Raw genomic sequence first — 21,758 nt, 5'->3', positions numbered from 1 at the left:
CCAAGCGGCTCTCTCTCTTCCTGCTGCCTTTGGACCCAGATGTAGAACTCTCAGTTACTAGCTCTGCCTGCTTGTTACCCACCATGAGGATAATGGACTAAACCTCTGAAATGGTAAGAAAATCCCAACTAAATGATTTATGAGTTGCCATGGTTACGGTGTCTCTCCACAGCAATAGAACACTAAGACAGCAGCACATGCCTTTCTCAGCATTCAGAAGGCAGAGGCAGCTGGATCTCCAAGACTTCAAAGCTAACCTGTTCTACATAGTGAGTTTCAGGGTAGCCATGGCTACACAAAGATAATCTGTTTCAAAAAATTTGTTAACACTGTATTAATGACAGGTAATTTAGCACATGAAATTCTTTGTTAACAATTTTCCAGCAGACTGATAGGATATAGGTGTTTGTGGAGGGGGATTTTTTCTTTAAACATGGTGTATGGGAGTGTATGCATATATCACTGCATGCATGTAGGAATCAGAGGGCAACCTTGGTTGTTTGTCCTTGTCTTCCACCTTTAGATAAGGTCCCTTGCTGTTCACTGTGTCCAGCTTTATGTGGCCTAAGGATTCAAACCCAGATCCTTGGGCTTCCAAGGCAGGTGCTTTACCCACTGAGCCATCTCTCCAACCCTGAGTAGAATTTTATGAAATGCCTATGTTGAGTGTGTATATATATATATATATATATATATATATATATATATATATGCTCTCAGTTATTTTTGCCACCATGCCTTCACTCCACCACCATGGATTCTAGCCCTCTGAAACTGTTAAGTCCAATTAAACACTTTCTTTTGTAAGCTGCCTTGTTTTATCACAGCAATAGAAAACTGAGAATCCTCTTCAAATCCTTACAAAGCAGTAAGAGCACCTTAGATCCTTAAAGGGAAGTTTCTACTTCCCAAATTGCATTTCCATCTGTGTAGGTTGAGTGGCATGTTCTTTCCCACTTCCCGAAAGCTAACACTACAGTAAAAAGTGAAGAGAGGCCAAATAAATGATCACAGCACAGTGGACATATTCTCAGGCAATTTTGAGTTATTGTAATTTTCTTTTGCTAAGAGAAGTGGTTAGTACTTGGCTGGACAATATCCTGCCAATCACCCTTCCAAGAGATGCTTGGAAAAACAGAGCTATGAGGAAGTCAAGTCAGAATCCTCACCAGTACTGCAGGGATTCGGTTTGAGTTTATTGAGACCACCATCCAATTTTCATGGCCTGTTCAGAGAACCAAGTGATTTGAAGTAAAGGTCCACAGGAGATGGCATGCTGGAATCTAAGAACACAGGTTTGGGACTCGGATCTAGGACTGAATCATTCCTTAGCCTCTTGCTATTATGTGATATTGGGCAAGTTATTTGCTCTTTGAAGCAAGTTTCTCAGTCCTGGAACAGTACACATCTACTAAGGAAGCTGTAAAGATCAGGAAGAAATAACATATCTGTAGTATTAACAGAGGCCTCAAACATACTCTCTCAGTTAATATCACTATCAGCAGTAAGGTCTGCATGTTTGTAGCAGCTTTATTCGTAATAGTCAGAACCTGGAAACAACCAAGATGGCCCTCAGCAGAAGAATGGATGCAGAAATTGTGGTACATTTACATAATGGAATACTACTCAGGAATTAAAAAAAAAGAAATCATGAAATTTACAGGCAAATGGTAGAAACTAGAAAAGATTACCCTAAGTGAGGTAACCCAGAAGCAGAAAGACACACATGATAATATACTCACTTATAAGTTGATACTAGACCTATAATATAGGATAATCATACTAAAATCTGTACACCTAAAGAAACTAAGCAAGAAGAGGACCCTGGCTAAGATGCTCAATCCCCATTCAGAAAGGCAAACAGGATGGACACTGGAAGAGTGTGAAAACAGAGAATAGGACAGGAGCCTACCACAGGGGGCCTCTGAAAGACTCTACCCAGCAGTGTATCAAAGCAGATGCTGAGACTCATAACCAAACGTTGGGCAGAGTGCAAAGAATCTTATGAAAGAAGGAGGAGATAGAAAGACCTGGAGGGGACTAGAGCTCCACAGGGAGAGCAACAGAACCAAAAAAATCTGGGCCCAGGTGTCTTTTTGAGACTGATACTCCAATCAAGACCCATGTATGGAGATACCCTAGAACCCCTGCACAGATGTAGCCCACGGCAGCTCTGTGTGCAAGTGGGTTCTCTAATAAGGGGAACAGGGACTGTCTCTGACATGAACTCAGTGGCTGGTTCTTTGACCACCTCCCCCTGAGAGGGGAGCAGCCTTACCAGGCCACAGGGGAAGACAATGCAGCCACGCCTGATGAGACCTGATTAATAGGCTAGGGTCAGAGGGAAGAGGAGGAGGACCTTCCCTATCAGTGGGCTTGGGGAGGGGCAGGGGAGGAGAAGAGGGTGGAATTGGGAAGGAAAAAGGGAGGGGGCTACAGCTGGGATACAAAGTGAATAAATTGTTAACTAATAAAAAATTAATTAAAAGACAAATACAGAGAGCTGAAGAGATGGCTCAGTGGTTAAGAGCACTGTCTGCTCTTCCAAAGGAACCGGGTTCAATTCCCAGCCCCCACATGGCAGTTCACAACTGTCTGTAATGCAAATTCCAAGGGATCTGACACCTTCACACTAATGCACATAAAATAAAATTAAATAAATTATTTTTAAAAAGACAAATACATGATCACCCCTTACAATGTACTTGTATCTACATCTAGTAATAAAGACTTTATGTGTAAAAAAAAATAAGGTCTCCACAGAAAAACCTAGTGTTAAGGCACTAACTCAGGTCATATATTCAATGGCTTAAGTGTCTTATAAAAGGTTTCAGGTTAAAGTGATGACTATTTTATTACCATCAAGTTCACAAAAGTGATCCTGTGAATCGTCGTATCTCGCCCAGTCAATGAATGCTTCTTTGCTTTCATTACTATGGAAAGGAGAAGTAAAAAAAAAAAAAACAAAAAACAAAAAACAATTATATCTGGAGTTGAAATTTTAACATTGTATTCTAGTGAACAAAATAAAGATCATTTCTTTAGAAGATGATGCCACAAATTCTAGCAGTAGTTAAACAAGGGAATGATAAAAGCAAGTCAGGAAAATCATAGCTATCAATATCTATGAGTTGTTTATATTTCCTAGCTATCCTACTTTAAAATTATTCTTACATCTAGTTTTTTCAGTAATTTAAATGTAATTTACAAAAAAATATCACAAGCATTTACATATCAAAATCAAGGTCACCGCCATAACTAATATAAAAATGTTATTCTCTTAAATAGAAGCACAGCTTGTTTTCTGAATTCTTTTTTGTTTGTTTGTTTGTTTCTATATTTATAAAACCCCCAAATACCAAGAACTTTATTGTATTAGTTGTTTAATTTATACTGCATGGGATCACACTCTGCATGCTTTTCACATTGGTTCCAGTTTGCTATACAAAATTGATACATCTATCTCTGATCTATACATCTGATCTATCTCCCTGTCCTCAAAGAAGGCATTCTTATATACTATTAGTGGCAATTAAATTTGCTATAGTAATTTTGAGAAACCATTTGGCAGTACCTAACTCCATTTCTAGGACTATTCACCTTATAAATACACACAGGTATGACCTAAATGTTTTTAAAATGGCCTCTAAGTGGAAAGCATCCAGTTAGCAACAGTAGGATTCCAACATATGTGCCAACAACAACAAAAAGAAGTGTTTTTTGCTCAAGAACATGAAGAGAGCCACACACATACTTTAAAGAAGACAGACACAAGATGGGTGTGTTGTCACATACCAATAATCCCTGAATTTAAGAGGCTAAGGCAGAAGAATCATGAATTGCAGGCCAGCCTGAGATCCTGTCACAAAAAGAGGGTTGGGGGAGGAGGAGGAGGAGGAGGAGGAGGAGGAAGAGGAGGAGGAAGAAGAGGAAACGAAGAGGAAGGAGGCAGCAGCGGATGTGATGGTGACAGCTAAGCATAGTGGTGCATGTCTTTAATCTCAGTACTTTTGCCTCAGAGGACAGAGCCATCTCTATGAGGCTGAGGCCAGCCTGGTCTGCATAGTGCAGTCAGGCCAGGGCTATAAAGTAAGACTCTGTCTCAAAAAAAAAGAAAAGAAACAAACAAAAGAAAAATTAAATAAAAACAAAAAAACCCACCCACAAATACAAAGGAACACATTTCATATTATTCTATTTATATAAATGAGCAACACTAATTTCTAATCATGGTAAATTTTGAAAGTTGGTAGCAGCTAGGAGAGTTCACAGGGTCATCTAGGTAGTATGGGCACTGTACTAGCTTACAGCCACAAAGGTAAGTTCACACTATTAACATGTCTTATTGTTCCCCTATTAAAGTTAATTTTAAAAACTTCTCATAGTAGCAAAAAGAGGGCAGATAAGTAAAATGTAACACATCTACACAATGAAAATATCTATCAATTAAAACTAAATCTATTTCAACACAGCCTAAAAAGCAAACTTACACTCAAGAAAAAAAATAAAAAGAGGATTAGGAATATAGCTCAGAGGCAGGGCAACTTGTCTAATATAGGTGAGGCCCTGAGTTCAATTTGTAGTCCATAAACAAGCATTACATTAAAATGGTAACATTCATTTGAAATTGTATCTTTTTTTCTTTTATCCTTTAATCTTTCTACATTAAAATTTTAATGGTAAATAATATAGGCTATTATCTTCATATAACAAATATAATAATAAAGGCCATTAACTTTGATTTGCTAGCAATTAGTTTATAAACACAAATCTAAACAAATAGAAGTTTTAGGAGAGATGGCTCAGAGGTTAAGAGCACTGGCTGTTCTTCCAGAGGTCCTGAGTTCAATTCCCAGAAACCACATGGTGGCTCACAACCATCGGTAATGAGATCTGGTGCCCTCTTCTGGCATACAGGCATACATACAGGTAGAACATTGTATATATAATAAATAAATAAATTTAAAAAAAAACAAATAGAAGTTTTAAAAGAATTTATGAATATTGCATCCCAACTACAAGTTATATTGAGTAACTTAATACTAAATAATCTGAGATTATTTAGGAATTATGCTGACCTTAAGAAGCAAGTTTCTGTTTAGAGCAAATAAGGAAAAGGCTCAGAAAAATATTATGAAACTTAAATTATACTGACAGCAATTTTCATTTCGGAAAAGACACAGACTAAACTACTGCCTATTAAAGACTCAGGGGCTCAAGCTCCTTCCACACAATGTTCATAAAGAATGTCAAAGTCCTGACAGTCCACTCATTCTCTGGAGTAATTACTGAGGATAAAATTGCCCCAAAGATGGAGAACTTATAGAACTGTAGGCATTATTATTTTTAGAAGTTCATTAGCTGAAAATGTAATAACTAACTAAAAATATTTTATCAAAATCACAAGCTGGGCAGTGGTGGTGCTTGACTTTACACCCAGCACTCAGGAGGCAGAAGCAAGTAGACCTCTGAGGCCAGCCTGGTCTACAGAGTAAATTCCAGAAAAGTCAGTTCTAAACAGAGAAACCCTGTCTCAAAGAAAAAATCACAAAAAAGTCACTGATACAAAAAATACTAAGTAAAACTCAACTTGCCTTAATGTGCTGTTGATGGCACCCAGTTTGTTAGCCTGCTCACAGTCTTCCAGTTCTATGGTGGTGTTTGCCACCTGCAAGTACTACAAGAAAATTCATATGTAGTTAAATGATAGTAATTCGCTCTTCTTTATCAGATAATCAATGGTGACACATTATCATCAAAATCCTTATAGTAAGAAAGACTTTTTTTAAAGGCAAGAATTTCTACCCATTAAGTGAGCAAAGGCATTAAAAATGCAAGCGTGTGCCAGTGATGATGTTATCTACAAAAGAAAACTGGATGAATATGTATCTAGGTTTTACAAACACATAAATCTTTAGAACAGCAGTCTTCAAAACTTAGACCACATCCCAACTTTTTTTTTTCTTAATAATACTACCATCATAGTGTTTTGTATCATTTAAAAATGCTGATACACATATCCTATGGCCCAGCATCCCACTTTTATACACAGTAATAGGAAACTTTTATGTGCAAAATGCCAGTGTTTCAACTGCAAGAGCAAAGAACCAGAATGACAGAAATGTTCACATGCAAGCTGGCTACTGCTAGTCACACAAATGACTAAAATATAGCTGTGAGGGTAAATATACAAGGTCTAAAGTATCAAAAGAGAAAGAGACTTAGAAACAAAAACATTGAGCCAAAATATAAACCAAAAAGTATTTCCAACTTGAAGAAATTTATTTTACTAAAATTGTCTTTCTCTTTTGAGAAAATAATCTATATTATTGTACTGCAGACACATGCTCTGAAAGTGTGTAACTTATAGACAGATACATATGTAGTAAGAGGAGAACCACATAAGCCACTTCAGGAAATGGCTGGCTCTGGGGAGGAGAAAGTAAAATGGGATTAAAATAGTGTTGGGGGAGTGGACTACCTTTTGGACTACCTTGCTGCTTAGTTTATTACAGCTTCAGAACCAAAGTAATTATGAGCAAGTGAGCATCAACAATGCATGGGAGAGATGGATAGATCAAGGAGATAAGACAGTAACAAAGAAGGCAGAGAGGGGGTGGAATCATCAACTTGTATGTATGTGCAGCAGTGGAAAATGAGAGTTAACTTCCAACTAGGAACACAGCTTACTGCCCTGTCCCAAAAGCACAACAAATACCTTAACACCATTTCCAAGTACTTCGCTTAAAATATCTTGGTAATAATTTTCTTTATTCAATATAATGTGAATCTAACAGAGACACTGACTGAAACAGAAGACTGAAAATATCTACCAGTATTTTTGCTGCAGCAGTTTAGAGTTTTTCTATCTAGAGATTCTGCAAACAGATCAATTTCACAAGAAGCTAGGTATTCAGAGCCTCACTGCTTGATTCAAGAGTTAGCAGTTTGATCTCTGAGGCCAACTGTCTCATTCCCAGATAAACTCATTGCTCTCTACTGCCCCCACTATCCAAAAATATTCAAAGAAGAAGAGTAACGCACCTTATTTGCATGCCCGGCTTTAATTCCAACTGGAATTTTACTCTTAAAAGAAAAACAGTAACATTACTTAGAAGACAGTCAGAGGGATGGTTGGTATCAAAAGGGAAAGGAGGAGAACAAAAGAAACTGGATCTTAAAAATGCAAATGGATTTTGCTTCCTATGTTATGGCTTCTCTTTTTTAAAAAATTGTATTTTATGTGTATGATGTTTTGCCAGTATAAATGTAGCTCTGAAGGGAAATGTACCCTGGCAGTTGTGAGCCAAGAAATGCCACAAAATCACAACATACAACAAACCTCACACAAGAGATTTATTGGGAGGGAAAACCCAGAAGGGTGGCTGCCTCTGCTCGGGAGAGAAACAATGGGGAATTAGCAGACACAGGGTTTATATATGGTTTCTTAAAGGTGGAGCGGTCCAGGATGGAACTTGCCAGGGTGAGGATTGGTAGGATTTAAAGCCCTGAGCTTGGGGGAGCTCAGAAATTGGTGGGTTCCTGTGGCAAGATCAGGGTTTGGTGGTGTCTCCTGTTCAGGGATTGATTAGATTTTTTTTCTTTCTTTTTCTTTTTTTTTTTCCTGGCTACTCCCATGCCTCAGGGCTGGGCATGACTGTTATACTATCAACTGACCAATGCTGGAGCTCCTCACCATGCAGAGTAGGGCAGGGGAGGGTGGTGGTGACAAAGGGGAAGGGCGATGGGTGGGGCGGGAGTGGGGAGTCCACCACAGCAGGGACTCCCTGCCCTGAACAGCCCACATTATGCCTACTGTCTATGGCAGCCAGAGAGGGCCCTGGAATCCCTGGAACTATGGTTATGGGTGGCTCTGAGCTACTACTTGAGTGCTGGTAAGAGCAGCAAATGCTCTATCTCTCCAGCCCCTGATGTGAGTTTTTAAGTAAACACCATTTATTTCTTACTAGAAATGTAACACAGAAGAGGCTATGAACTTACGAACTGAACACTCAATTTAGGAACCTATCATGAATCAGCCAGCATTGTGGTTCACACCTGTGATACCAGCACTCAGGAAACTGAGGAAGGAAGACTGCCATAAATTCAAAGCCAGCCAAGACAATAGGATAAGATCATATCTCCAAAAATCCAAAGACACACACACACACACAAAATACAGTGTATCAAAGACAAATTGGTCAGGTCTAGCTACATGGCACTGGTGGAGGCAGGAGCATATCAACTCCCAGACTCTATAATGAGACCCTATCTCAAACAAAACCACAACCAAATAATGAACTTCAAATATTCAACACCAAGAAAACTATTTAAAAATGGGCAGACCCAAGTTGGAGAGATGGCTCAGCAGTTGAGAGCACTGTTCTTCCAGAGGTCCTGAGTTCAATTTCCAGCAACCACATGGTGGCTCACAACCATCTATAATGAGATCTGGTGCCCTCTTCTGGTCTCCTTGCACACATGCAGGCAGGATGCTGCACAAATAATAAAATAAATGGGCAGATCTAGGTGTATAACTCTGTGGCAAGGTACTTGTTTGGCATATACAGGAACTGAGTTCTGATCCCAACACAAGCACCAAAAGAAAAAAATAAATACTGACTCCAGTTCCAGAGGAAAAAAGATGGAAGAGACAGGACTAAAAAAAAATGTCCTGTTGAACAGAATTGACAAGCTATAAAGCACAAGCACAGAGCTGACATATGTGAAACTAGGCATAGGATGGTATTAAGATTAATTTCCTGATTTTCTTAATTTTGCTGCAGTTATATACAAGAACAGTCTTGCTTCTAAGAAAACACAGCAGTATTCAGACTTAAAGGATAAGTCTGCAGCATACTCCAACAGTTCAGAAATTACAAGGCAGGCATTAACTGTGCACATTCAGGTGATCTGCATAACACATCCACAGCATTCTCTGCACCAGCCCTAGACCTTTCCTGCAAACTGGAGATCATTTCAGACTCAAACCATTTTCTGTAAATATTTTATTCTTTTGTTTATTTGTTTTTCAAGACAAGGTTTCTCTATGTTTCTCTTTGGCTATCCTGGAACTATCTCTGTAGACTAGGCTGGCCTCAAACTCACAGAGATCCACCTGCCTCTGCCTCCCAAGTGCTGAGCTTAAAGGTGCGCACCACCATTCTAGTTTAAAAATAAAGCTCATTAAAAAAAAAAAAAAAATCTTTCATAAGATGACACTGGTCCAGATGCTCTTTTTTAAAACTACTTTTAAGGCCCACAACTAGCCTGATTTGGTTAAAAAAAAAAAAGGCAATAAGTCAAAATTTTAAATGTACCTTAAAATTGTTATTAAAGGAGAATATTTTTAAATTAATTATGTCAAAACTGAAATATCAGAACTAGCGGTATATCTCAGTGGTACCTGTCTAGTATGTGTAAAGATAAGGTTCCTGTGTCTGCCCCTCCCCTCTCCTTACCTAGAATGTAACATTCTCTTGGTAGTAAACATATCCTTTAAGGAAAAAAAGCAATGAGAACATACTCTACTCTAAGGTGGATTTTCCCAATTTGTGCACTGAAATTCCCATTTTAAATGTGAAGTTTAGGTGTTTTTGCCTATGAAACAAGATGCAGATTCAATATAGTCCATAGTAGGTCTAATACTAGAATAAGTCTTTGATCTTCCTCCCATTGTAGAATCAGACCTATGTACATACCCTATCACCAATACCACTGGATTCAAGAGTTCCTAAACTTTCAAGGTGTCTAGTCATAAGAGCTGAAAGCCTGTGAACCTGCCGACAAGTCCAAACACAAGGATACTAGCAAGGGCTTATGATATTTTAAAAGCCCCAGAGTACACTAGTCTGCCTCCCCCCCGCCCCCATTATTATATTCTTACTTACCTCCGGACAGGGCTCCACATGACAGTCTTTTATTGAGCAATGGCCATCTTCTGCCCAGAAAGGGCATGGTCGCTTCAGATTAACCTTTTACAAAGAACAAATTATAGAATGTTTGCCAGTGACCTGTGCACACAACACAGTGGTGATAGGGAGGGAAAAACTTCTTGACCCTGCGCTGTATACACAGTTAAGATATTAAATGATTGCAGATGGAGAGTTAACTTTTAAAACAAACGGCTATAGGTTCTCTGACACTGAAAAAGAGGAACAACACTCAAGTTCTCTGTTCATTTGAAGCACAGCTGTCATTGTGCAACATTTCAGAACAACTTTAACATTCCCCAAATATCTTAGTCAGTATGTACTGAACACTGGCTAACTGTCAGACACCAGGCTAGGCTCAAAGCCAAAAGAGAGTTTTCTCTCTTATGACTTATAATATTCTGAAAAGAGAAATCAAATATTTACATTTATTTCATTGCAAATTGTAGTATGTGTTCCAAAGGAGAACCCAGAGTTTTGTAGTAGTGGCGCTGATGGATGTAGCCTCTGGGTCAAGGGAAATATACATTTGGCTATAGCAATGGAGAGCTTTGATGGTGCTAAGAATGAAGAACCACCAGTTCTACCATTTTTAGTGGGAAAAGAATGGACAATAGAGGCAGAGGTTACGTGGACACTGACTTCTACATTCTTCATACCACAGGAAGCTGACAATCCAACTGGACTTACAGATGTATTGCCCAAGCTAAAACCCCGTTTTCTGTCTTCTCCCTTACTTGGTACTTACTTTTACCAGCCCCACCACCATCATTTGTCTCTTGCCTAAGTTACTGCAACAGTTGCCCTCCTTCTACCACTACCTGTTGCACAAAGCAACAGTTACATCAAAACCAAGGCAGACCTACCAGAGTCTGCTCAGAACTTTACTTCACATTTTTCATCTCCCTTGGAGCAAATCCTGCAGCAGCTCTACAAACACTACTACGGAACCACTGTCGTCTGCCTCTCTTACCTCATCTATTACACTGCATTTCTGCTTGATACACCAGGCTTCTTAAGCCCCAAAGCCTCTATACTGGCCATTCTCTTCATCTGTATTATTGTTCCTACAGAAGGTGCGTTCCTTCCCCCTTACTCAGGTCTCTCAACAGCAGTAGGCCTTGACTAGACCCTCTAAAATAGTTCTTCGAATATACCCCCCAATATGTTGGTGTATAATTTTTGTGTATGTGTCATGTGTACATGCTCATGTTTTTTAAAGCTGGCCCCTACCTACCTCTCCAATCATCCTCTTCCTCCTTCATCTACTTCTGTGGCCTAAGCTTTCTTCAAATTCTTCAAATATATTAAGCTTATTCCTATGTCAAAACTTTTACATCTATTCACTCAAAATCCCTAGATCTCACCACCACTTACACTTTAACGTTAGGAAGGTCATTGCTCAAATATCACATTAGCATAAAAATCTTCTTTCCTGATCATTTCATCAAAGCAAGGTATTTCTGTATGTTATCCCCCACCCCACTTATATTTCATCTCCTGCTTTATTTTTCTCTGTAGTATTCACCTTACATCTGACAATACAGTTCAGTGTATGCTTACTTACTGTTTATCCCCTAAACAGAACAAAAACTTTGTCTTACTCACTGCCATATCCACAGTACCAAGACTAGAGGCTGTTGAAAAGTCACCAGTGTGACCAATTGCCTAGCTGCAAAGGTGAGTGGTTGCTTCTCCGTCCCGCTCCTTGTTCACTGAATCCCAGGTATTTTATGTTACTTGTGTTTGAAAACTGCTCTTAGCTTCCCATAAGTACAGAATACTGAGAATGGTTAAATATTTCTATTTACCTCACAGGCAGACAGAACTAGAAACTGAGCAGTTCACTCTCAAATGCCTGTTTGTCCCTGGGATGAGGGCATCAGCAACACCAGGGCTGCACCCTCTTGGGGAACAGGCATAAATGTGTATAGAACCTTATCATGTTAGAGTACTTTTAAACAAGCAGGAAAATGAAAACCTATGTTGGGTAGGCCAAGGCCACATTATTTTTGCCTACTTATCTTTCATTTTCCCTTCTACTGTAACAGTCTTCTAATTTCTCTTTGAGAAACAATGATTCCTCATGTTTCTTTGAATAGAAAGGGATCCTTCCTTCTTTTGGTAAAAGTATCACTTGACTTCCTGGACCAATCATGATCCTCTTCTTCAGTACAACAACAACAAAACGGTGGGGGAACAGCTAATTCAGGCTGAATGTTCAGGGAAGGGCTGATGACACACAGGCTCAGGGAAGCAGGGCTTGCCTAGCTGCCCCACAGGCCAGATACCCTAGACCCAACTACCAGAGTTTTGGTGGTATCTTAAAGAAAAGACTTACCTGTGCCTGCTCTGCCTTCATCTTTTCTGACATGTATTTCTTCAGTTTGTCTTTTAATTTTGTAAACAACTCAATTACCTTCTCTCTTTCTCAAACTTCTGTTTTTTTTAGTCAACAAAAGTACCCTATTTAAGATACCCAGGCCTATTATTTCTTCAATTTAAAAATGTGGATAGTAATAACAAAATTTTCATATGGAAATTAAGTGAGATATCCATTCACACAAATATTCAGTTCCTCAATGGGCCAGGTCTTATATGGATACAGAAATAAAAGAGGCAATCTCAAAAGGGAGGGTTGGGACAGATTCAGTGGAAATAGTACCTGGACCCCAAATAAGGCACAGTCAGACAGCACACACAAAGTTTTTACTATATTAGACTGAACCATATGAAACTGGCATGTTCAACCATTGTTGAAACAGGAAAGTAACAATTTCATTATGGTTTGTCTAACAATATAAAGACAACATCTACATGTACAGCCAGCAATTTCATGCAGGGACTCAGAAGCAGCTGTCTTTATTTGTATGAAAAATGCCTCAACATCAGCCACAGTTTAGGTACCAATTTATCTTTGAGAAAAATCCACCCACTGTACTCCTAACAGATTCTATACAGAGAAGAAACATTTGCTCCTTTCTGGATATTCTAGATATTTGTGGGACAAAGGATGGGTTCCCAAATCTGTCGTTTTCTAAGTTATCTTCTTGGGCAATCTACAGTTGCCAAAAGATTAAATTTTTCACCCTCAAAAATAGTTAAAAAAAAAACAAAACTAAGATAATCTATTCAGAATCAAGATTAAAAAGGAAACCATGGCTAAATTTTAGAACAAACTAAAATAAAAACCAAATTATATGCCAATTAAATCCTAAGAGCAAGAGCAAGACCAAAGTAAAGCCAAGTATAGTTTTAAAATACAGTTGTAAAATAGACTCTTTGACACTCAAAGGATCCAGATCATAGAACCTCCAGAGACTGGAGGATCAGGGAGTGAAAATGGTCAAAGTACATGATGTACTTGAACCAAAAGGGATCATAAAGCTTTGTACAATGAATATACACTAATGATTTTTTAAATTTTATTTATTTATTTTTTAACTACAGTTTATTCACTTAGTGCCTCAGCTGTAGCTGCCTTCCTTGTCCCCTCCCAATCCTACCTTCCCTCCCTCATCTCCTCCCATGCCCCTACCCAAGTCCACTGATAGGAGAGGTCCTCCTCCTCCCTCTCCATCTGACCCTAGCCTATCAGGTCTCATCATGACGGGCTGCATTGTCTTCCTCTGTGGCCAGGCAAGACTGATCACCCCTCAGGGGGAGGTGATCAAAGAACCAGCCACTGAGTTCATGTCAGAGACATTCCCTGTTCCCATTACTAGGGAACCTACTTGGACACTGAGCTGCCATGGGCTACATCTGTGCAAAGGTTCAGGTTATCTGCATTCATGGTCCTTACTTGGAGTATCAGTCTCAGAAAAGACCCCTGGGACCAGATTTTTTGGTTCTGTTTGATTGTCTTTCTATCGCCCCCTTCCTTCATAAGATTCCTTGCACTCTGCCCAAAATTTGGCTATGGGTCTCAGCATCTGCTTTGATACCCTGCTGGGTAGAGTCTTTCAGAGGCCCTCTGCAGTAGGCTCCTGTCCTGTTCCCTGTTTTCTCCCTTTTCCAATGTCCGTCCCATTTGCCTTTCTGAGTGAGGATTGATCATCTTATCCAGGGTCCTCCTTCTTGCTTAGCTTCTTTAGGTATACAGATTTTAGTATGTTTATCCTATATTATATGTCTAATATCCACTTTTAAGTGAGTATATACCTTATGTGTCTTTCTGCTTCTGGGATACCTCACTCAGGATGATCTTTTCTAGCTAGATCCCACCATTTGCCTGCAATTTTCATTATTTCCTTGTTTTTAATTACTGAGTAGTATTCCATTGTGTAAATGTACCACCATTTCTGCATCCATTCTTCTGCTGAGGGACATCTGGGTTGTTTCCAGATTCTGGCTATACGAATAAAGCTGCTACAAACATGGTTGAGCAAATGTCCTTGTTGTGTACTTAAGCATCTTTTGGATATATGCCTAGGAGTGGTATAGCTGGATCTTGAGGGAGCACTATTCCTAATTGTCTGAGAAAGCGCCAGATTGATTTCCAAAATGGTTGTACAAGTTTACATTCCCACCAGCAATGGAAGAGGGTTCCCCTTTCTCCACATCCTCTCCAGTGTGTGTGGTCACTTGAGTTCTTGAACTTAGCCATTCTGATGGGTGTAAGGTGAAATCTCAGGGTCCTTTTGATTTGCATTTCCCTGATGACCAAGGATGTTGAACATTTCTTTAAGTGTTTCTCTGCCATCTAATAGTTCTCTACAGAGAATTCTCTGTTTAGCTCTATACCCCATTTTTTAATTGGATTACTTGATTTGTTGCTCTTTAACTTAAGTTCTTTATATATTCTGGATATTAGCCCTCTGTCAGATATAGGGTTGGTGAAGATCCTTTCCCAGTCTGTGGGCTGTCGTCTTGTTCTGATGTCAGTGTCCTTTGCTTTACAGAAGCTTTTCAGTTTCATGAGGTCCCATTGATCTTAGAGCCTATGCTATTGGTGTTCTATTCAGGAAGTTGTCTCCTGTGCCAATGAGTTCAATGTGCCCACTTTTTCTTCTAACAGGTTCAGTGTGTCTGGTTTTATGTGAGGTCTTTGATCCACTTGACCTTTAGTTTTGTGTAAGGTGATAAATATGGATCTATTTTCATTTTTCTACATGTAGACATCCATTTGGAACAGCACCATTTGTTGTAAATGCTGCCTTTTTTCCATTGTATGGTTTTGGCTTCTTTCACTAACAATTTTTTTTAACTCACTAGGCTACCCCCTTGGTATTGTCTCCTTTAAAATGTAAAGTTACAATTGTTTTGTTTTGTTTTTTAGTTCTAATGTTGACATACTTGTTGCTACTGCCTTTTCACTGGTCTTTTCAGAAGGCCTAAAGACTCAAAGTAGGTTAAAAACAGAATCTATAGAATTACTATGAGGGCATGTTCTACTTGTAGCATCAGTTGGTTTGCTGCCCCACACAAGGTGGACCAGTGACAGTCTGTTACTGTGTCCTGCTTACAACACACCCATTATAGCAACATGATGTCCATCTAAAGCCTGGACAGCTACAGAACCTATGCCCAGAGAGGCTGGCAAAGCCCATGTGGGCATCTGAACCTTCTGTAAAAGAGGAATCATCCTCAGAAACCAAAACTGAAAGAAGAATAAGTCCCCAATAACAGGAAGGGGATTCAAATTTTTGGTATGTAGTAAAATAGACAATTTGCTGGGTATGGTGGTACATGCCTGTAATCCCAGCACTCAGGGAGGCAGAGGCGGGTGGGTGCTTTGATTTCAAGGCCAGCCTGGTCAACAAAGCAAGTCCAGGACAGGCAAAGCTACAAAGAAAAGGCCTGTCTCAGAAAACCAACTAACCAAACAAAAAACTGACAAATTTTCAAATATGATATTCTTTTAGTTTTATTTTTACAAGATTTTGAAATATAATATATGTAATATGTAATAAATATAATAAAACAAGTCGTATTTGCAGATAACTACATAGGAATCTTTGGGTTAACAGAATTAAAAATTGCCACCTTACCTTGTAATAACGAAAATAGTCTCGTTCTTGTAACTTTTTTATTTTGGGGAAGATTTTGTAGGTGTTGAAGTTATCAATACTGTCAATGTCACACAAGCAATCATCCAGGACTCCAGTCACCTAGAATGTACATATGTGTAACATATAAGACATGCAAATACTAATGTTTATATCTTAATAAATATGTTCTATTATTTTAAAAGATAATTTATTCTTTCAAGTTGGCCAGTTTTACTGATTAAGATTCATAACATTAGGGCCAATGAAATGGCTTAGTGGGTAAAAGTGCTTATTGCCAAGTCTGTAGACCTGAGTTCAATCTCCCCCCATATGGTAGAAGGAGAGACCTGACTCTTGAAACTTGTCCTCTGACTTTTATATGTATGCCAGCCACACGTATACCCATACCCCAACACACACACAAAATAACTATTAAACAGGGTCATAACATTAAAGCAGTCACTTTTTAATTATGGCAGTTGAATATTTAAAAAAAACAGGAAAATTACTTATATCTACATTTACATAACATAACTGAGTTTTTAAAGAAACTGAAACCTATTTTACAAGGTACAGATGGGTTTTTTAAACCAAGCATCCAGATAAGGTGAACAAGACAGACACAAACCCTGAGGCTCAAATGATTGGTAGTCAATGGCAGAGGAGAAACAAGCAAAGTGTACAAGATAGACTAGGCCATTACAGAGGAAGTAAACCAGAAAAGACAGCATTCTGGATACCAAAAGAAGTAAGTACTTGAAAGAGTGAAAGTTGAGTTGTGAAAAAATTCTGCTAGCAGGTAAAAACCTGAGGTTTAAGAACTATATAGTCTTAGCAACAAAGACACTGGTAGCCTTGACAAAAGCGAGCAGCTTCAGGACAGTAGAAGAGTCTGGCTGTAATAAATAGGCTAAACAAAACAGGAAGAATAAAATAGGCTAACTAGAACAGGAGAAATAAAATGAAGACACCTCAGAAATTTTTTACAGAGTTTGAAAAAAGGTAGCTCAATTGGTAGAGAGCTTGATGAGGACCAGAGTTCAATACCAAGAACCCAAGGTCATATTTTAGGATGACAGTAACAACCCATTAGAAAAAGGAAAAATTAATGAACTGGGGGAAAAGAAAACATGAAGGGAACCGTATCCTTGAATGGGAAAGAAGAAATGGAACCTAATATACATTATAAGAGCACAAACAACTCATCCATAGCTGTAACCAACATGGAGTCACAGCAGCTGGTGCAGAGACCAGTAAGTGAGCTGCTCTGCAGAAGTTCTCTTTTGTTAATGATATAAAAATGACAGGGCAGGTGAGCAGACAGTGAAGGATTAAGTAGAGAAGTTTGTAATAATTATTTCCTAAGCTAGGTGTAATCATCTATTTAAGTTATCATTCGAGTTTTAAATTTTACTTTTTCCTCCCCTGGTTTTTTGGGACAGAGTCTCAAGTAGCTCAAGCCAAGGAGGAGTTGGCTCTATAACTGAAACTAACCTTGAAATTCTGATCCTGTCTCTACCTCTTGAGAGATTATAGGTGCGTACCACCTCACGGCTTAAATTTTACTTTGAAAACCTCAATTTCATTATTTTTAATCTTTTGTTCATTCTTTTAGATATTTGGTTTTTTCATACTTCTATGCTTTCTTTATTTTTATCTATATGAGTGCTCTCTGTCTGCATGTATGCCTGCATGCCAGAAGAGGGCACCAGATCACATTATAGATGGTTGTGAGCCACCATGTAGTTGCTGAGAATTGAACTCAGGACCTCTGGAAGAACAGACAGTTCTCTTAACCTCTGAGCCATTTCTCCAGTCCCCCTATGCTTTTCTTATTTGAATATGTTAAAGCTGATATTAAATAACCTACCTAAAAATTTCAGAACCTAAGATCATTTATTTATCATCTCTAGTGTTTCCACTATAGGTATTCTTGAAATTCCCATTAAAAAAAAAAAATCCTCAATAATCCCACTAAAACAAAAACACCAAGTGGAAATGCAGTCAAGACACAAAACCTACCATCCAAAATAGGTCAGAAACACAGGAGACAACTTGTGGAATACAAGTTGTTTACCCTTGTGTTGGCATAGCTGATGGGGAACTGGGGCACATTGTTCCTGCCCAGCATTGAAAGAGAAAACAACAAAATATGAAGTAAAAGCAGGTACAGTTTTCTAACCTGTGGAAAGTTAAAAAAAAAAAAAAACAAAACTAAATCCAACCATCATAACCCACCATCAGGCAGGGGCTATCTGTATCTGATTCATGATTCATGGTACTCTTGCCTTGTGGTTCGTGATTACTTTCTTTAGCATACTGCTTATTCTACTGTTTATTCCACTGAACACTATCTCTGAAAAAATCTTACGTCCTTGAGTTGAAAATACACTTCTCTAGGAGGAATGGATATCTGCTTTCTCTGGTAACCGAGGCTTGCTATAAATCTGACTTCCAAGGAAAGCTTGTCCTAGCTAAGTGGGGCAAACTTGGCCTGAAAAGTCCTGTGAAGGCTGCTCACGGTCACAGATTCTCAATGGACTTTTCACCCCTTCTTCTAGCAAGTTTCTGTTTGTTTGTTTGTTTGAACTTTCCTTTTCCTCAAAATGGGACTCATTTCTTATTCACACTTATACTAGGGTGTAGCTCTTTGGGGTACAGGCTTTGTAGTGGGTCTCTTATTATTCTCCCTTAGGGAACACACTGGTCTTATTGCTTGCCATTTCCACCCCCAGGAAGCTGTGAGACTAGAATCTTGGTCTTCCAGGTTTAAAAGAATTGGACTCCAGTTCAATTCCTTAAGGAACTGGAATATGTGTCCCATATTTCTGACTTCCATTTAATGGGGAGCTGTGTGTTCCATGATTTCATGCCACCTCAACATGGACATTTTAAAGGATTTTAAATATATCTGACTAAAACATCCTTTTGTAGGAAAATTGTATGTTAACATGCCATATTTGCATTTCATTTATAAGAAAATAGAGCAGGAGATATACAAATGAACATCCTTTCACATGGCAAAAATATTTTCCTGTTTTCAATATAAAAGGCAAAGTACCTATTTCCTTAAATTATTTTGATTTCATACAAACAGAGGTGTTTTTCAAAAATTTTAATTCTTCCCTTCAATTCTACTTTTGTTTTTTCCTACCAAGTTTAGGATACATGAGAAGTAAAAGAACTGACTATTGTAGTTCTACTTTCTGATTTTCTGCTCTCTGCTTTTCTGTATAATGAAGCAAGTATGCTGTTTTGTTAATACTGGGTAGAGCAGAAAGGGCTACATTAGGGCCCCAGTTTATGTTACTTAACAAGTCAGTTAAGCTCTCTGAACTTCATTAACCACCAAAGCCTTACATATGAGATATGTGCCAAATAAAATGTGGTAATATATAATTAAGCATGTTATGGGCTAAGTGCTATCTAAAAATGTCATCAAAACTATACTAGTAAGTACCACTACAAACAAAATATATATACACTTTTGAAGACTGTTTGGCACCGTGTTACTTTGAAATGTACAAATATTTAAATGTTGATTATATATATTTGAATATAAGGAAATAGAATTACAGGTACATTATAAACCACTAATTAGATATGATTATTGGTAGCTGGGGAAAACTGAAGTGAAGCTTCTAGATTGGTGATAAAGTATACAATTAATATATGACATATATAAAGCAAGAAAATGAGAAATCAGACTTTATAAAAACACTTAAATATAAGTTCCACTCAAGCCAAACATCAAACTAGTAACTAGAAAATAATTTTGCTATTGGCAATCTAGGAAGTTAATTTTTTTTTCTAAGTCTGGTAGATACACCCAGCATTATATCACAGTATTTTCTAAGCCAGGCTAAAATGTAGTGGAAAGAGCAACTGCATTACAGACACTGACAAGGCTTGTTTAAAATGCTGATTCCTTGCACAGTTCCAGATGGCCGCAGAATATATAGAAAGGAGCCAGAGAACCTCCGCGTTCAACAAAGAGTTTCTTTTCCTTCCCCCTATTTCCCCCCCACACCCGTAGGATCATTGTTTAGATGAGAGAGGGTCTTGCTATGCAGTTCTGGATAACCTGGAACGGCATATGTAGACCAGCTTAGTGTCCAACCCGTGGCAATCTGCTTTTCTATCCCCTGAGTGCTGAGGCTACAGGTGTGTGACTACTGTTCCCAGCTGTTTCTTTTATTTTTCAATCAAGTCATCCATTTAAAGAGCACTCACACACGGACACCAGCCGAATAGACAAGCATTCCAGGATTTAGTGCTAGACACCATAACACCCATGAATAGTCAGAAAAACATGTTTACATGGATACCCTCATAGTTACCCCTTTTTTTTTTTTTGCTTAGCAATGAGCGTTAATTGCTTCAAACTGCGTGTCCCCTCATTATCAGGCCATCTGAGACACTTGTTTTGCTCCGTTGTTGGCTCTTCGAACTAACACTTTGCAGCAGGTGCACACAAGATACAGCAGAATCTGTCAACCTGTTCAAATCTTCCTCACTGAAAAAGCAGCAAACCGACCTCTCTTCAAGACGGGAGGCTGTGGTCAGCTAACCCTTGGCTTTCTAACAGACTGTGAACACTTCAGCAATACTCGCCTCACCAAGGCAACCCCAAAGTGTAACGGACTCTCCAGCCAGAAAGCCTCACTATAGACTTGGAGGCCCACAGTCGGGGCCCAGATCCTCCAATGTTGTAACTGCGTTCACCTGGCGATGCTACTTTGCATAGCAGGATGGTTGGGTAATAATAAAGCAGCTAAAGCCTTCCTATCTCTGGTGCACAAGTTCAAGGAAGTGAAATCCTGTCCTCCTCTAGTCCTCTTGGGAAGAGGGTGGAGGGCCTGCCTCCCTGTCATCTCCTGAGGGAAGAGTCAGAGGCTTGGGCCCCCCCCCCCGCCCCCCCCCTGTTCAAGACACCGAGGGTTTCCTCCCCCTCACCATCACAAAGATAAAGCCACAGCGCTTGCTGGCAGTCACCATCTTCCTCTTCCGTCTACCGCCGCCACGCGTGTCGCGTCCCCGCGCCCGCCGCCGCGGTTTACAGACGTTTCCCGCACTAGCCGGTGCGGTTCCCTCGGTCCCTGGCTGGCCACTCGCACCTGCCCCCCCCGCGGCCTCTCGGCGACGCCGGCGCGGCCGGTCCCCAGCCTCACGTCCCTCGGGCTTACCTGGTTCTTGACAAGACTTGGGAGGAAGCTCAGAGTGACAAGCAGCTGCACTGCGGCCGCCGCCCCCTGCCCAGCGACCGCCCGGCGGAACCCGGGACTCATTGCGACCTCGGCCGCTGCGGTGGCCCCGGCCACTCCGGGCTAGGGAACGGCGGGCCTCCGCTACGACGACTCCAGGAGCCAGTGACCGGGAGCTAGGAGCCGGGAGCCTCCAGGTCTGAGTGCCGGCCTCGGGCAGAAAAACACTCCACGGTTCCCAGCAGCAGCTACTGATGTACCAGCGCTGCGCGCCCCCGCTTCATCCCAGGAGGCCCCGCCCCCGACGTCCTCAGTTGTGAGCACGCCCTCTGCGCAAAGCCTTCTGGGAGTTGTAGTCCCGATAGCCCCTTGAGGGCCCCCCACAACGGGAAGGCCTCAAAAATGGAGAACTACAGGGGCGGAGGTCGCTCTCCCTGAGGCGGGGCTCCGCGGCGACCAATGAGGCGGGACCACGAGGGCTCCAAAACACCCAGGAGCGGGCGGGAGAGCGGGTGCTGTGATTGGGGTTGGCCGGCGGTGGTGGAAACTCGGTTTTGTCGCTTTGAGAAACGAGGCTGGGGCCCCGCAGGGAAACCAGCGCTGTGCAGGTTGCTCCTTGTCACCGCTCAGGA

The 21,758-nt window shown here is 40.1% G+C and overlaps 1 protein-coding gene across 1 annotated transcript in view; it reads right to left on the bottom strand.

Moving 5' to 3' along the window:
- Ero1b (endoplasmic reticulum oxidoreductase 1 beta) overlaps nt 1-21,417 on the bottom strand; it is a 44,413-nt gene extending 22,996 nt beyond the window's left edge. Inside the window, exons 1-6 of the mRNA XM_055603930.1 lie at nt 21,109-21,417; nt 15,923-16,042; nt 9,891-9,974; nt 7,045-7,086; nt 5,595-5,677; nt 2,860-2,933 (exon numbers count right to left, since the gene is read on the bottom strand). Of these exons, the coding sequence (XP_055459905.1) occupies nt 2,860-2,933; nt 5,595-5,677; nt 7,045-7,086; nt 9,891-9,974; nt 15,923-16,042; nt 21,109-21,210 (505 nt within the window). The 5' untranslated portion in view covers nt 21,211-21,417. The remainder of the gene's footprint in view (nt 1-2,859; nt 2,934-5,594; nt 5,678-7,044; nt 7,087-9,890; nt 9,975-15,922; nt 16,043-21,108) is intronic.
- Nucleotides 21,418-21,758: the final 341 nt, after the last annotated feature.

This window comes from Psammomys obesus, unplaced genomic scaffold (assembly GCF_907164565.1).
Source record: "Psammomys obesus unplaced genomic scaffold, mPsaObe1.curated_primary_1811, whole genome shotgun sequence".
NCBI classification, from domain to species: Eukaryota; Metazoa; Chordata; class Mammalia; order Rodentia; family Muridae; genus Psammomys; species Psammomys obesus.
Note: the sequence above shows the minus strand (reverse complement) of the source record. Positions and strands in the feature narration are given on the sequence as shown.